Here is a 17,507-nt window from a genome sequence, read left to right on the forward strand (position 1 = left end):
AGCCATGAAGTCCTGGAGTTGTTAGAACTAATAGACACAAGGAAGCAAAAATACTTTTGCTTAGGTGTTTCTCACCAGCAAGAAGGTCACTAGAAGACTCGGTGCCAGGAAAAATAGCTATTGAATTTATAGTATATAATTCTCCAAGACACCCTGTAAGTTAATGAAGCCTGTGTGAGAGAACAGGGAAAGCAGCCTTTGAGGTAATCATAGAATGGTTTGGTTGGAAGGGACCTTAAAGCCCATCCAGTTCCAACCCACCTTCCCCTAGACCAGGGTGCTCAAAGCCCCATCCAACCTGGCCTTGAACACTTCCAGGGATGGGGCATCCACAACTCCTCTGGGCAACCTGTGCCACTGCCTCATCACCTTCACGGTGAAGAATTTCTTCCTTGTATCTAATCTAAATCTATGCTCTTCCAGTTTAAAGCCATTGTCCCTTGTCCTATCACTACATGCCCTTGTAATACTAGATAATAAATCCTAGCAAGCAATAGGCAGTGCAACCAGAACTGTCTGCACAAGATTCAGTTAGCTCTAACCACAGGACAGGTAGTGCAGCAATTAAACTGCATATGAGAGGAACCAGCAGTTTTACCACTTCAGGAGAAAACTATCTTCATCTGTCAGAAAAAAAAAGCGCTGGTGATTTTAGAGTTAGTACTGGTCCTCTTTTTGTCATGAGAAGCTAAGACACTGAGCAGAACCTCTGCGGAACACAGCCTCCAAGGGAAGCCTACAGTTAAGAGCATGAGGTTCTAGTCGAGATTATGCATTGATAAGCCTAAGATGAATGATTTTTACCTTATTACAGTAGAACCAAATCACTTCTGGTTTTCTCAACCAGGCACATTAGCAGCATGACATCATCAGGTAATATTCTGCTTCTGGCATCACATTGCCATTCACTTGCTCCCCATGGGCTCCTATCAACAGCCTCTAAATACTCCAACCACTTTGTATTTCACAAGCGAGTCCCAGCACTATGGCTGTCCTGGCTATGATCTCGTGCCTATGTTTTCCCTGAAAGTTTTTTTTCCCTTAGTTTCTTTATTATTAGTGTAGCGTAACACCGCTGCTAAGTCCCTCTCAACATACAATTATTGAACTTGCAGGATCTGCACAACCAGATAGTAACATCAGTAGGTAAAGCGTGATAACAGTAGTAGGTGATCCACAAGCAATGTTCATGATAAAGAGCGTTGTCACCTGTGTAGAACAACACAAACCAGAGGACTAAGAACAGTCCTTAGGGGCTATTGTACATAGCACTGACTAGCTATAAAGACACAACCAGTTCTTCTCAGATCACCATTTTCCTTTTACCTCCACTATGCACTACAATGCATCCTTCATAACTGCTTGGTTTTACTCAGATCTGGATTCCACCCATTACGATGAAGAGTGCACGGGTCCAGTCTTTACGCTGAACATCTCTGATGTTGGCCACCTTCTTTTTCTCCTTCACTCGCTATGTTTCCAAGTTCACCAAACTCCACAGCACCACCTTGTGATAAGAACCATCAACTGCAAGGTAGGCAGGGGGTGATCACCTGGGGCCACACAGATCTAGAGGTTTTGCGTCTCAGTTCCACCATCAAGTGCAAGGTAGGCAGGGGGTGATCACCTGGGGCCACACAGATCTAGAGGTTTTGCGTCTCAGTTCCACCATCAAGTGCAAGGTATGCAAGGGGTGATCACCTGGGGCCACATAGATCTAGAGGTTTTGCGTCTCAGTTCCACGCACTAGCTGCCGAGTGCTCAGCATCGGAATAGTCACAGGCTCCACTGCCACCCAGCAGTTCAGTCTCAGTTACAGGAAAGCTGACCTCCATTCGCACACACGGTGGCTTCAGCTAAGAACCAGGTCTTAGATATGTGAAGCTCTCAGTTCAAAAGAAAGAGACTGCTTCAAGGAGTGTCTAAATTTAAGCAGACTTTTTAACAGTACAAGCATAAATACCCCAGAACATATGTTCAGTGGACAAGGTAAAGCAAATTCATCACTGAATGTCACTGAACTCACGTGAACACGCTGATGAGAAAGCTACCAATAACACTGATGTTACATTATTAACATGAACCTCTTTTACATTGGTTTCTATTAATATTTTTCCCCCTTTAAGTTTGGAGTGCGGGGGGGGTGTGTGTGTGTGTGGGGGGGGGTATCGTGTGTGTATGAAAAAAAAAAATGCTGGGCTCATCTTAACTATTGTTTCAATGTAACAGATGGCAAGAAAAGACCTAATCTGTGGTCTGCAGAGAGCTGAGTTGAGTACTCAACCTTATACTTCACCTACTAGACTTCAGAGGTAATCTGCACTGAAATGCAACTGCCTCAGTGGAAGCCAAGGAAAGGGTTGGAAGAAGCATCCAGACCTAGGAGGCCATCTCCAGAAAGCAGAGACAAGAGTTAAGGGACAAGGCTGGGTTGAAATAAAGCTTTCAAGAAGAGTAAGCCGTCAAATGACAGAATATTGAAATGTCTGCCTGCTTCCAAGGAAGCCAGTGCTACGCTCCATGGCTTACATCTGCAGCCGACTGAGGAACCAATTCAGAAGTAGTGAACAGATAAGGCAGGAAAAACACACACTACAGAAGCCATGTTTGGGTTGGCTAGCCATCCATCATCTCACTTTCACTGCTACAATAAACATAACTCAACTTTACACAAGCAGTCCTTTAAGCTGCTGTACAAACATGGACAAGTCAAGAACTGTGTTACACTGAATGCCAGCTTATGTTTTGTTTCATAATGAGGTTTGTTTCCCTCTATTCTGGCAGGAACAGATTTCTGCAGAAACTGAAATAAGGGGGTCTATTTAGACTAATAGTCAGCAATTCTGGAATTCATTACTAGTTCTGCTTCTAAACACTAGAGTCTGAGAAAAAGGTGGCAAATCGTTCAAGATGATTTGCTCTATATGTCATGTCTAGCTCAGTTACTGAGAGCTGTGCAAGTACCAGAGAATGAGCTCCACATATGAGTTCTGATAATCAAAGAAATACATGAAAAAGGTAATTTTCCAAAAGTTATTCCCACAAGCCCACTGAGGAAAAGCAGCAGTGTGACACTAACATAGCGCACGTTTATAGTTTTAGTTTACATATTTTAAATCAGCATCATGTGTTTGAAATTCTGGCATTATCTTTTGGCATGTAGCATAAACCAGAAATAAATTACAGATTACTTGCCTTTCCCATCTGTTGCTGAAGCCTCCTGTAAATGTCTTATTGACCTGAAAAAATAAGAATAAAAAAAAAAAACCCTGTAGATTAGCTATGTTTTACACTCCCTTTTCACTGCAGCCCTCTAGAACACTGACAAGTTTTGTTAGCTCTTTATGGCTGGGGTATGCTCATAATAAACTGTGCTTAGCGTGCTTGGCACTGCATATATTTCACCCCCATCTCCCCAGCTCAGGCATTTAGTTCAAGTATCTGTATCTCCTTGTGATTAAGAAAGCCGATTACCAAAACCTACTTCAGCCTCCAGAAAGCTTTGTGGGAGGGAGGGAGCAGAGAGAGAAACTGGGGCATTTTCCAGCATAATGCTTTCCACTTGTACAATTAAGCTGAGCTAATATTCAGAGTACTGCCAAGCATTTGGCATCTTACTGCTCTTTTAAGCTCTTTTCATTTAAATAGTTGATTACAGCTTACATGTCTACATAGGCAACTTATGTAACAGAAGCTACCCAGCAACAAGGGCCAAGTCTTAGTCACCTTGCTCACGTAAGTCATCCCACCAGCTGCAGTGACACTATCCAGATGAAAAAGGTACAGGATTTTACGTCCTGGGCTTCATTGCCAGTTTATGTTGGTACCATGACAGTGCAGGAACACTGCTTTCACACTATAAACAGTTACACGACAGCTCACCCAAATGCATTTGTTATTCAGATACAGTTCCTTTATGGAAAGAAAGTTTTGTACCAGCATATCACTAGGTAGCACCTATGGATTCTAGCATTAGAGAGCTAGATTACAGAGCTGCAACTGTAGAAGTCACCTTTATCATAGGAAATTGGGAGACTCTACAACTGAAGTTAATATTCCTGCAGTTTTATTTACCATACCCAAATGCTCTCAACCGCAGAACAGCTGCAGCATTTTGACTGGAGTCAGGGCAGGGACAGGTGGGTACTGCAAATTTCTTGGAAGACATTTCCCAGAAGGCCACCAAGACCACGTAGGGTTTTGCCCTCACACAGAGGACAACTGGGAAGCTAAGGACAGCTGAAACCCACCCTCACAAGTCAAGCTGAAGCTTACTCCCATCTACCGCGCAACATGTATGTGTGTCTTTACACACACACATACGCATTATGAAACAGTTCTCTGAAACACTCAAAAGTTCACACTCTATGGTGATGACATGTTTACTAGACAGACATATATATTCATTCTGTGTTTCAGAAAAAATACTCGAGATACTGGAGAAAAAAAATATTCTGTGTTCACTAACCAAGGAGCCAGAAGCTCCTTCATATCCTCCTTTAAATCCAGCTGTTTATCCAATTAAGACTAAAATGAATTTAGAAGATAAATGTTCTGAGCAACTGGCAAGAAGCAACAATAGTGTTTATCTGAATTATCTCTGTTTTGGTCAGATTTATATAACCAACATTATTCCTTGCCAAGCAGAGTGGAAGGAAGGGCAGGGAAATGCTCCCTGTGGGATTTTTTTTTTCTAAACAGTCAAGTAAAAATGCAGCTACTCTGCTTGAAGGCACCACTGATCTTAGACAGCAGTATTGCTTCAGAATTTAGTAGCCTAGTTTCCAACCTCAGTCAGTAAAGCAAAATCTCATTTCTCAATGTAAGAGTCAGCACTTCTGCAAAATTCCAGTTTCAAAAGTACCTGTAGTCTGCACTGTGCTGGCTGCACTTAAATTGCCACCCACCTTACCTTATCCCCACTTCAACATCCCCAAAACAAGTATCTTCCACAATACAAAACTGAAGTGTTAAGACTGTGTCAGTTTAAAAAAAGTTAACAGAATACTTGACTTTTTTTTTTTTTGCTTTGGCCGTGTCTTTAGCTCTAACTAGCAGTCAATACTCATTAGTTCAGAAACAGCTCAAGCCATCAGGGCTCAGAAACCACAAAACACATACAGTGACTCACCATACCACTGGAAATAAGATGGCTCCACAACATAACAAGTCTACCAGGAAGAGGATTTCTTTCCACAGTCCATATTCAGTTGTCCCCTCTTCTGTTGACTCTATGATAATGTATGCCACATTTGCCAGTACCTACAGGACAAAACATGCTTAATGGTTTCAGCAGCTTTCCAAGGAGATACTAGATATGGGCTGCCAATTCAGCAAAAACTGTCCCACAGTTGCAGAAAGAGCCCATTCAGTAACATCAATAATTCTTCTGCAGCTCTATGTCAAGAAAGTCACATATTCAGCAGCATCTTCGCAGCATTTACGGAAATAAAACTGATTGGAACTTATGCTGACATTCCGAAAGTAGTCCTTTTTGTTATATACTATGCTGAATCTACTGTATCAGTAGAGATAAAAAGAGCAAAATCTACTTATAAAAATACAGAAACAGGACTCCGCATATGCACAGATTAAACACATTATTCTAAATTAAGCCAATAATTCCAATTGGATCACGTTTTGTGCTCCATACCTGAGCTCTAGAAGAGCCTCAAACACTAATTATATACTTCTGGTTTTGCAGCGGGGTAAGGGATTCCACCTGGAAAGGCAGAAAAGCCATTCTATCTACAACAAAGAGAAGTGCTGCCCTCCTATTTACTTCAGTTCCTGGAGCAAGAGACTGATCACTTCATCACTGATCACTTTAAAGACACTGGGAAAATTTCCCTCAGACCCAAAGGACCTCCAAGTCTTGGTTTTCTCCTTTTTTTTTTTTCCTCTTAAGCCCATTCCGCAAGCATTTCAGAAGGGACAACTTTCATTCAATTTCTCTGCTTAGTGGTTTAGTACTGTTTTGCAGCCCAAGTTTTGCCTCAGCATGAATATACCTACCTTACAGCTAGTTGTTTATTTGCTGACACTATTTGATCACCATTACCTCACACTCAATATAGGGAGAACAGTGGGGAAAATTACAGAAGTGACTTCTGGCCCAGGAAATTCCAGCTCAATGGAAATTGTAACCAACAGGCTTATACAAGCAGTAACTATGTGAAGGATTCACAGGCTTTTACAGTTTCCACAAGCAGCTCTCCCACAAGATAGTAAGTAGTGACACAGCTCAGTCCTTACCTGAAGTGGGATGACAATCATGAAAATTTTTTTGTCTTTATCTGACAGGATGTGTTTAATGAAAGCCCAGCCTGTGCCAATAAGGGCAATGGTGATGAACAGAAGAGCACCCTTCAGTCTGAAAGAGAAACAGACACTGCAGTGAGACTTTCTTTAATCACACTTCCTCTTCTGCCCAGGTTCTTTCCTACAGTCAGTAAAGCCACAAACCCAACCAAATGCCTGCTATTCATAGTCTTGGCAAGTGCTTATGCTACAACAGTGAAGCAGATGCACTTGCCTACAACTGTGTATCACATAGCAGTATTACACTTCATTCACAATTGTCAATATACACAATCTTTTCCTGGGGGAGTCATCCATTCACCATTGTGAACAGGAGAAAACACTGGCAGCTGTAACCTCTTTACCATTCACACCAAGAACAAATTAGATACTTGAATATTAGTATGAATAAAGGAAAGCAAAGCATTTCTTCTCCTTTTATTCCTCCACCCAGATAAGCACCAATTCTCTGCAGCTGCTCTCTATAAGTAGAGTTTTGCCCCCTTCACACAGGGCTGATTGTTGTCTTGTCATTCAGACCATAGTACCAAAGAATCAGCAATTTTCCAGTTTGCTCAGGAGGGAGGGAGGGTGGCAGCCCCAGAGGGAATTTACTTTCATTGTCTGAATCTATCACATCAATCTTCTGACATACTTACAGGTGAGTGATATAATAAACAACAGCCCAGCCTTCAATAGGAAACCCTTGACAAGAAATGTAGTGATAGTCGATCTGGAACAGAAAATACAGTACGTTACTTTACAGGCTGCTCATCAGCACCCCACCCATGCCTATAAAACAAGTCTGCTTGACAGCCACTTCAAGTTTCATTTTCCAACCAGTGGGTACAAACTCAGCTCTGTTACATCTTAGAGAATACTTCCTCCCAACGTGTTCTAGTTTTGTTTAGCAACAATGAAGTAATTTCCATTTGCTGTATTTCCTAAGTGTTAGTGGATATATCTCATACAATCTACATCCTTCCCACACAGCTCCCACATTTAACTATAGTTAAACAATGCATTTGTAACCTATTTATTCATTCATTGTTCAAGTTCCGTTGCATTAGGTGACTAGAGGCTTTCTAGTTTCACCTTCACTGGAAACCAGGTTCAGTTCATTAGACTCCAAAAATGTTCGTAGCAGTTATCCTACCACGAACATGAAGGTGAAGACCATGGCTGGCACAAACACTGAAGGATTAAATGCTTGCCGTTATCTTCGTTTATGAGATCTTTCCAGTGGAAAGGCAAAGTCAATATAATTCCACAGAGACCTTATGTATTGAAAGCTTGTAACATGACGTCTGTTACAGTACACCACAATACTTCATCTAAAGTAGTGCCCTTGAATTTTACATTCATCAAGGTTTCCATTTATTAACATCTATTGCAAGCCATGTAGCTGAAGCAGCACCATAGCTCAAGCTTTCAGGCCAGCCTCAGATGGCCAAAACATTAGAATTCATGGAACTCATTCAACCCTCATATATGCTTGCTGCTTCCCCACTTCAGGCCATGATCTCATGAAAACTGAATCACTTCCATCAAACAGCTGCAGTTCAGTTCCAATGCTTCAATATGAAAGACACTTCTCTCTCCCTCCCATTCTCCCTGCCCTCCCCCCAAAGCAGATTTCTCTACCAGCACACCCTGGATTCCATTTTTCTACTTCCTAGTGGAACAACTTAAGGCAGAGACATCGTACGTACCGCATGGAAGACTAAGGACAGAGATTTTGTGAAAGGGAGGGCTGCCATTAGCCAGTGAATCTTAAAGACATCATTTCTGGGAAGAAAAATAAAAAGGAAGAGCATCAATTAAAAGCCAGCAGTAAAAATTTCAGTTCCCAAGGGTATTTCTTTAAAACCTATAAATGTCAAAGAGTAACTCCCAGGCTGAGCTGACTAGTTGTGTAAAAGGATTCCCCTTAATGCTGCAGTCCAAGATTTTGCAACATCCTGAACAACATTTCAACTACATGTTCTACAACTCTGATTTTTAATACTTGTGTTAATTAAAAATAGTAATTCATAAGAACATCTTTCATATATAATCATAACTATTAGAAAATGTGCTAAACATAATTCAAACATGTATTACTCCACCCTCTGTCCCCAAGTCACTATACCACACCACCAAGTGAACTCCAGACTACCAAATAATCTGATCATCAAGTCAACTTCAGACTAAGTCAGAGGTAAGGCCAAAATGGAATCATAGGTGCTTCTGTTGTTGCTTTAACTATTAAGAAGCAAGGTTTTCAATTAGGAATTCCTACCACTTCCGACTATAATCAAAATATTTATGGCTCTCCACTGCCATAAGCTGCCATTCCCAATATGAAAAAAAGTTGATCAAGTTTTTCTTGTTAAACTTATTTTCAAATAGCATTCTCCTTTTGTCGTCCACTATAGGAATTTCCTGTTTATCTGTTGCCACAATATATTTTAATATATACACTACACAAAGAATTTCTTAATGTAAGACTTGGTAACTTTAGAACAATAGTCTGCAACAATGATACTGAAGGAAGCAGCTGTTTTCAACTATAAACTGTATGTATTAGGTATACAATATTGAGCCAGATTTGCAGTGTTAAGTGATTAAATCTGACCGTGAATTGGGCATTATAAAAGGAGGAATAAAAAATAAAAATCAAACAAGGTAGGCCCATACTTGTCACTGACACCAAACTAGTCTGCTTACCTGCGTTTACGAAGTATGTGGATCCATACTGTCCCAGACAGGAAGAAGAAGAGCGCCATGGAAATGTAAAGTTTTGGCAGTGGGATCTCACCCGCTGAGAGGTAGCTTTCAGGATTCTTTTCCGTAATTTCTATCTAAATATTAAAGGTGTGTTACGCGTACAGTTGAAAAAACATTTTGTTAAAGCATTGAGTTAACAATTACAGTTTACAATCAAATCTGATCATTTAACATTAGCTTTTCTGAAGCAGTGACTGTTATGAGACTCTTAAATAAAAAAATAAAAGCAACTCTTCATCCTCAAGAATCTCAAAACATTTTGCAAAATTACACCCACAGCAATAATTTCCTTGAAAAGCAGAAAAGCACAGAGGTTCCTTCCAGTGCTTTAGTTATGCAACATAATTCAGAAAGGCAAACTAATTTTCCCAAAGAATAGTTGCTCTCTATACCAAACTTCACAGAGTTTGCACACCTTTGATTCAGAAACAGTATCTACAACCTTGCATAAACAAGCAGGTTTTTTAGCACAGTCCTGATTTTAGGTGTGGAGAGTCATACATAGCTGAAAAACTCACTCTTAGGCTTACTACAGTGGATTTCTTCACCTGTCAAGAGAAAGGAAGCATTAAAATAATGCATCTAGTTTGCAGTACTGAAGCTGCCCTGCATCTCTAAATACAACCAAGTAGGTTAGTTATCCTGGTTTTCTTCTCTTTCCAATTTCTTCAGTGGCTCAAAGCAACAAACAGAAATTCAAAAACTTGGTCTTCTAAACATACAACTTCAGAAGCAGATTTAAAGTAGTCTAGTCTAAGTTAGGGTTGCTAAATTTTAAAACCTATGTGTCCACTTGCTTTTCCCCTTGCAGTAGCGTTAGCATAACCATATAAAAAGCAGTTCAGGGGTCCAATCTGGCTGAGAGTTACCTCGGTGAATGAGAGGATTCATTACAGAATAGCTCACTATACACCAGCATGGATACCAGCATGAGCACAGGAAAGAGAAAAAAGGGAAAGCCTGAGCAGTGATAATGTGCTCTGGCTCAAAAGAGCATAGGACCAAACCCTTGGATATTAAAAGAGATAAAACATTTGGTATAACATATTGCCTTTAAGATGTGCACCTAACACTGTAAAAACATATCTTTAATTAGGCCAGAAAAAGCAGAAACACTGAATTCACAAATACCAACAATTCAGATTGCAGCAACAGCCTTAATATCTGCAACTGTGTAACAGGAAAAAGAAAAGTGATTTTTGAGCACAGTAAAACACAAACAGCTGGTTTAGCTCCCATCTCATTACGGCATCTAGTCACAACTGTGTAGACTGAACCCATCCCACACGCAGTCTTCAGATTTCCAGACTTTTCTCCAAAACTAGTATTTTTATTCTTTTTACTGTAGTTGCTTCCTTCAGAAATGCCACTACTGAGATTAAATGTACAACACTGAATCACTTCCCACTCCATCTATACACTCATGTACAGTGTGCGCTTGGTATACAAGCTAGAATTGAAAGCTTTGTATTTCAGCCTAAGTGAATGAGTTAATTATACTTTAGAAGCTGTACTCACATCGAGACTAAATAGCTGCTGATCATTAATCGGTCCATCACTGCCAACACATTTATGGAAATACAGGCTGTAGAGACCTTCTTGGTTATCAGAGCTGATGTTAAAAAAAAACTGAAAATAAGGAATAGGAAAGTCAGCATTGTTCTCATTCACAACAAGGTTGCTCTGGTAAGAAGCCATCTCTACTGAAGCATGAAAAAAGTCATTTAGGGCCAGTTGGTTCCTTTCAGCAAGCGTACTGTTCTGAGGATACCAGCATACCTGCAATTTCAACAGAATTCCAGATACAAAATCATTGCACCTATCTATGATTATGCACTCTGGCAATCCAAGCCCTTTATCAAAAATCTTTAGGTATCAGTGTTTAACTTACTTCAGAGGAGAAAAGATAACGTGTCATATATTTAACATGGTGCAGTGTAACATTTTGATCACACATGCCCTAAAGCACAAACAGCTATTCTGTTCTTCCCCCAACTATATAAATTGTGATAACTATGGCAACAAGATTTGTGTCACGTAACAGAGTTTACTGTAAAACAAACACATTTTAACCAACAATCACAAGTAAACCAGGGTGCTGAAACAAAGCGTTAATCTGGTTTCATACAGAGTACCTCCCTCTTAAGCAAGTCATCAGTCAGGTCACAGCTATTTGTTGTTAGCAATCTGTATGCAGTAGTTGCACCACAGTAAACTTTAACATGCCGAGGCTCACAGACTAAGATATTTAGAACTGCATCATATCAAAGACAGTTTAAAACACCTCCCATACCTTACGAAGAAAGAGATTTCCAGCACTTATTCTTAACAAGAGACCACTCAAAAACTTACTGAGCTATCAAGAGAGGCATCTATATCAGACTTTTACTTTTCATAGTAGTACAGTGAAGGAACTGTCTGCACACATTAAGGCTAGACACTGACAAACACCCTACCTGAAATGAAAAAGTTCCTCTGTCATTGTGAACAGGATGTTCTTGTTCTACTATGCTCTGGGAAAAGGAAAAGAGATTTTTTTAAGCAGGTAACTACCACCTTTGGCTACATCATCCAGACAATCAAAACTACATTATGTATATTTACAGTGGAGGCTGAGAGCAATAGAAAATACTACTCTCCACTTTCTGGCTATGCTTATACTGGAATATTCCCCCAGGCTCTTTCAGAAAGAGAACAGCAGATAGCTTCTTACCTGGGAGGATGTGGTACTTCGTTTGGACTTCTTATCTAGAGATAGAAATATTAATGGTACATTTAGAGTGTTTGCATTTAGACATCCTCATAGACCACCACCTTTTACACACTACCAATACTTTACTCAAATCTTCCTATACTTGTCTGCGTGGGAGTTTCCTAGATCATCAACAGAGGTTCTTTCCCAGTCTCTCCTTACTCTCCCAGGGCTCTTTCCACAACTAGCATTCATTCTCAATGCACCCTCAAATGCTAGGATAGGCTTCTCTACTGTTACACCTTCTACAAAAGCCTACCCAAGAAATCTTTCCAAGTCCTCCAGTTACAGTGATGCAGGAGGCAGATAATCCATATCAAATGCAGGCTACAGCCTTGTTTCATACAGTCTGCTTTCAATGTCATGACTAAGCACTGTTTATCTCGCTGACTAATCTTAATCTGGACATTAATACACAGCCTGACAAACATATGGAAGTCCTAAATAGCCCTGGGGAAGGAAAAAGTTCTCAGTCCTCTACTAAGCAAGGCCCCAGTAAAAACACAAACAAAACCCAAAGAAAAACCAAAAGCACAGGTGACCTCCCAAGCCAGTATCTGTTCTGAACTTGAGAAACTTAAATTGACAGGAGACTTCAATAGAGCAGCGTGTCAAGTTCACAGTTTCACTCCACTCCTGTAAGAAGCTTTTCAAACATAAGTTCATCCCATTCTACCAGGAAGCAAAAGGTCAAGACTTAAGCTTCGCTTTTCGCTCCCACACCTCAGTACACTGTCAATGTGCACACTACACTTTTTAATGCAAGAAAAAGGAGAACTAGAGCTGTCAAATTAATTATCTTCAGTGCCATCCAGCTTGAGTTCTTGACTTGTTAGAACAGCTATGCAAAATTTTCAACGATACCAAATCTTGTGAACAGGCCAAGAGAGACCCAGACTACTTCAGATCAGACTGCTCAGCAGTTTGATCTGAAGTTTAAACTCTTCCAGGAAGGGATAACATGAACTGTTTAGAGCTAATCCCATCAGAGCTGAGATTATAAAATTGTTTCATCTGGAAGCCAGACTAAGATTCATGCCTCCAAGAAAGGATACCGGTATAGTTACATCTCCAACCCCACAGCTTCTAAGTGACAGACTAGATTTCAACTCTTTAGATACAAACAAAGTCATACAAACTTTGACTGGAAAGGACCTGTGAAAGTATTTAATCCAACTTCTGACTCAAAGCATGCCTAGTGTTAATACTATACCACATTGGTCCCGGTTTTGTTTAGTCAAGTGTTTAAAACCTCAAAGGATGGAGGTTCTACAACTTCCACAAATGATCTGCTACAATGCTGGAACACTTTCCTAGGAAAGTCTTATTTTCCCTCCTAACATCCAATCAGAGATACCCAAGTCTTAATAACAGGGAACAGCCACAGGTTGCATTGTATGCCACTACTAAAAATAGTTCGACATCATTGTCCTTCTAACCTTCCTTCAACTAGTTGTTGGTGGCTACCAAATTCCCTTTTAGCCTTCTTTTTGCCAGACAAAAGACAACCAAATACCTCTAACCCCTCCTCACAGGTACTGTAGGTCTCCAACAGTCATGTTAGTTCTGTGCTGGATCAGCAGAACTGGTTAACACAAATCACTGAGCAGGAGAGACTCCAGCCCGGAAGGCAGCTCTATGCCCAAGTTTACACAATACCGTGCTTCAAGTTCCAGCCCAAGGGGACCCCAGAATGTAACCACATGACACTGCTGGATGCCCATCAATGAAGAACTAGCACTGAGAGCACATATAGGTCAGGTTTAGCAGGCTTACCTTTACTGTCTGTATTTTCGTTGGTCTTTGCAGCATTTTTACCAGAATCATCGCTCTGTTCGGAAGTTTTTAGCAGCTTGGTACTTAAGGCAGTAACATTTTTCTCAGACATGAATGAAATTTTTGGTAACAAAGCAGCAGCTTCTGCAGAGAACCGTACTTTCACACTAAATAAAGAAATTTTATACAAAATGAAAGCAAATCAACATTCATAAAGAGGCTATCTGTCATAGCCAACATACACCCAATAAAGGAAAACCAGCTTGTCTTGACTTGTTTTTCATTTTTAACCACAGAGAACAGGCAAGCACCAGATCATGACTTACAGGAGCCTGGCATTGAACTGATCACTGTGGGAAAAGTCACACTATACGTTTACATCAAATACAAGAGCAGCTGAAGATAAATAAATTTATTCAGTTTTGGTAACCAGAGGTTCATTAGAAATTATGTTACCACACAAACAGTTACAGTTATTTTTGCAAAGAAAGTAAGGTAGCCTCAAAGATACTTCCATATAATATATAATTCAAGACAAACAATAAAACAGCATATTCAGTGCAAGAGCTGCAAAAGTGACCCAAGACTTTGAGTTCACGTCTTCAGCACAATTAAGGTATAATTCTTTTGCCCTATGTCCCCTTATCCCTCCAAAATACAGGAGGAATTCTTGGACCATTTTATACTGCAGATTTTTTGCTTTCATGCTCGTCTCCCCTCAATTCTCATATAACCCCTTAAAAAATACACTACAAGCACAGCAGCTTTCCACACCCTTAAAGAAATTTCACAAGTGCTACATTAGCTTCAACTAGAGAAATAACTTTAAAATGTGGTGTACACTATTTACTCACACTTCAGTTTTGAAGTCCAGAAGTAAGATTACAACAGACACATCTTGCTCTGGTTTCTTTTTCAAGATACAGTAATCCACTTCTTCATCCTGGTAATATAAACACAACATCTTTGAAGCGCCTTCCTGTTTATAAGAAATGGGATGTGTTACCCCCCAGGTAGAGGTTACCACCATTCTTAGTCCAGTAAGTTGTAAAACTGAATTATCCTTAACAACCTGCCCATATCTAAAGGCCCCTCTTTTTTTTTTAATTTGTCTAACCATTCCTGGAGTAGTGTAGACTATAAGATGTCCCCATCTTAGAAAAGTAAGTTCACACCTCTTACTCTTACCAGGTAAGTGGAGAACCCATCATTCCTTGTTCGATCCAAACTGAACCCCACCTATGAGACAATTGAGAAGAATCTGTCAAATTAAGACAGCTCAGGTTCCCCTAGTATCAGAAGTCAAACCACCACTGAAAGAGTCAAAGATACTGCTCTCTAAACAAATTAACCTATGAGATATTTTTCTCATTACCTAGTTAGAAAAAAATTATTCAAATATAATAAACTTGCTGCTTCATCCATATCCACCAAGAACAAAATATATACTGATTCCGACCCAAACTAGAGTATCTTCTGTCCATGAACAGTATTATTACTGTTTTATTATTATTATTACCTTATTTCAGTATTTTTTATATTCAGTATTATCAGATGTTTTTGCTTGAGGAAAATGTTTAATACTTTTTAGTAATAAAGAAGTTGAACTGTGCATAAGAATAAAAACACTGTTTTCTACCCTAGTATATCAGTCTCTATTAAAATTACCAGTTTAACGTGCTATATAACTTGTAACATTAGACTCCTCTAAAAATAAGACAGTCACTGTTCTTGAAACCTGCTAATACAATGATTACAAGATGCATTGCCACTCAACAGGACAACAATATGAAAATCTCGTACCACAGAACTGCTTAGGAAACCTATGGTCAATATAGGTTATAGATGCGTGCACTGAGTTCAGCAGAGGAGCTGGTAAGTTAAAGTTTACCCTTAAAGTAGAATGGATAGCGCTTAAAGATAAATCTCACAGCATACATATCCTCCTAAACGGCTCACAGTGGAGCAAAGCCAACAGCACCACCGGTTCGGATCTGACACTGCAAACAAGTTAAGGCATCCAGTGCAAGGGTAATTTCACAGAAAGCTTAATACAGTCATTGGACTCAGAGTAACTTACTGATAAGCTACTCTTGTCATCAGAGCCCACAGGTGGTTTCAAGGAAAGGTTGCTGACATTGACTTTCATGAAACCATCCTTGAAGAAGCCAAAGGTATTCAGGTGCACTTTCTGCCTCACATCATCCTGTAAGAAAGGAAAGTAAGTTTACAAATCACATACACAGTCATCTGCAGCAGCAAAGAGGAAGCAGGGTGACAGAGATTGACACTTACTTATGTATTCATGCCAAGTATCTATCTCATCATACCAAGAGCAAATTTCTTTAGGATACCTTCAGATATAACCAATAATTTCACTGGAATTGACCAAGTCTTCCAATAACCTGAACAGTAAGAACTTTAAAATAAATTTGCCAATTACCTGGCTACACTACTGAGAAATATGCACGAACGAAGTCTGGTAGAAATTAAATATCTGGTATCACTGATTACACAAAATATTGCTACCAAAAAACCCCCAAAACCTCAATGGTAGACAAATCAAGACAACTATTGTTTGAATGCCAGCTACTGTCATTGCAACAGACTGAATAGAAATTACTTGACTATAGTGCTCTTAACTGAGACCTGAGTTTTAGCCAAGTCTTTAACAGGTATCACAGTGTACTGTCATCCCATCAGATCTTCTATGTCAGGCAGGGTCAATGTTTGGACAGTCAAATACTTAACACTGAAAAACCATCCATGGCATAGATGAGATTTTTAGCAAAGCCTTGTATCTTATAAGTAGGATAAATACTGAACCCACATATCCAGTTTTCAAACAGAATCACTTGGGTTAGTTTCTCTAACAGGAAAATTCTAATCCCCTCTTCTGCTCCCAGTCTTAGTTGCAGAATAATTTACATCCTCTCAGTCTGGCAAGGAAACTAGAAAATTATCCTGTTCCTTGCCTTGTTCAGCTGATAAAGGTTTGGGTATAGTGAGCTTTTTTTTTTTTTAAAAAAAAAAGAGGTCATGAAGGACCTCACATGAAAAGTAGTAAACGTTACACACAGTTGCCACGTCAGATGAGGAAAGGTCATATCCCTGTTGCTTTGCATCCATAAATGAATAAACAGGTAGGCAACTGGACCCTCAATCCTATCCGATCATTAATTGGACAAAGAGCAGAAACAGAGCAACAAAAATTAAAAAGCAAGTTTAAAAATGTGATTTAAAGCACTTTTACAAGTTGCCACTAAAAATAAGAAAATTGTTTATTCTAGGAAAAGATAATCAGATTGCAGAATACTCTAAGCAGAGAAGTCAGCTGCTAAAGGCAAACAAACTGTCCTGGACAAGGTACTGGAAGACTGAGCTAAGAACTGTAGAAGCACAGTAAGTTCTCCCTCTTCCTTTACTCCCAGTATTAATTTTGACATCTCTGCATAAAACATTCCTGACGCATAAATATCACTCACTGTAATAGCAGGACACTAATCCTGACACAGCTAACCTGTAATCTAGCTGTATTAAGATCGCCCTAATAGAATCAAGTTAACCTGGCAAATAACCAGATGGTTCCCTCAATGCTCAGAAGGGGGAAAAAAAAGTTGGCGACACATGGTTCACAGCAGATGCTCTGTTCAACAGAGTATTATAGCTGTCCTGTCTTCAGGTTCTAGGTTACTTAATGGGCTTGAAATGAGCCCATCTGGTTCCTTTAACACTGCTTTCAATATAATCTTCTATTCCGACTTGGAAATTAATACTAGCTCTTTACATAGCACATTATATGTATTTAACCACATCAGGACAGATAAGCATCTGTCTAGGTGATTAGGCGGAGGGGAATATGAGGTGGAGATACAGTGTTATTCAGCCATGAAGTGTTTTGCACCTTGTA

At 39.7% G+C, this 17,507-nt stretch overlaps 1 protein-coding gene across 1 annotated transcript in view; it reads right to left on the bottom strand.

Moving 5' to 3' along the window:
• The window catches only part of GPR107 (G protein-coupled receptor 107), a gene marked incomplete at its 5' end in the record, with an annotated part of 31,171 nt that extends 15,368 nt beyond the window's left edge, over positions 1–15,803 (bottom strand). Inside the window, 13 exons of the mRNA XM_009700006.1 lie at positions 3,196–3,239; positions 5,132–5,262; positions 6,256–6,373; positions 6,960–7,033; positions 8,013–8,088; positions 9,010–9,143; positions 10,588–10,698; positions 11,526–11,582; positions 11,783–11,817; positions 13,598–13,764; positions 14,452–14,540; positions 14,786–14,836; positions 15,678–15,803. Coding sequence (XP_009698308.1) covers positions 3,196–3,239; positions 5,132–5,262; positions 6,256–6,373; positions 6,960–7,033; positions 8,013–8,088; positions 9,010–9,143; positions 10,588–10,698; positions 11,526–11,582; positions 11,783–11,817; positions 13,598–13,764; positions 14,452–14,540; positions 14,786–14,836; positions 15,678–15,803 — 1,213 coding nt within the window. The remainder of the gene's footprint in view (positions 1–3,195; positions 3,240–5,131; positions 5,263–6,255; positions 6,374–6,959; positions 7,034–8,012; positions 8,089–9,009; positions 9,144–10,587; positions 10,699–11,525; positions 11,583–11,782; positions 11,818–13,597; positions 13,765–14,451; positions 14,541–14,785; positions 14,837–15,677) is intronic.
• Between the last annotated feature and the right edge of the window lie 1,704 nt (positions 15,804–17,507).

Source organism: Cariama cristata, unplaced genomic scaffold (assembly GCF_000690535.1).
Source record: "Cariama cristata isolate BGI_N322 unplaced genomic scaffold, ASM69053v1 scaffold17725, whole genome shotgun sequence".
NCBI classification, from domain to species: Eukaryota; Metazoa; Chordata; class Aves; order Cariamiformes; family Cariamidae; genus Cariama; species Cariama cristata.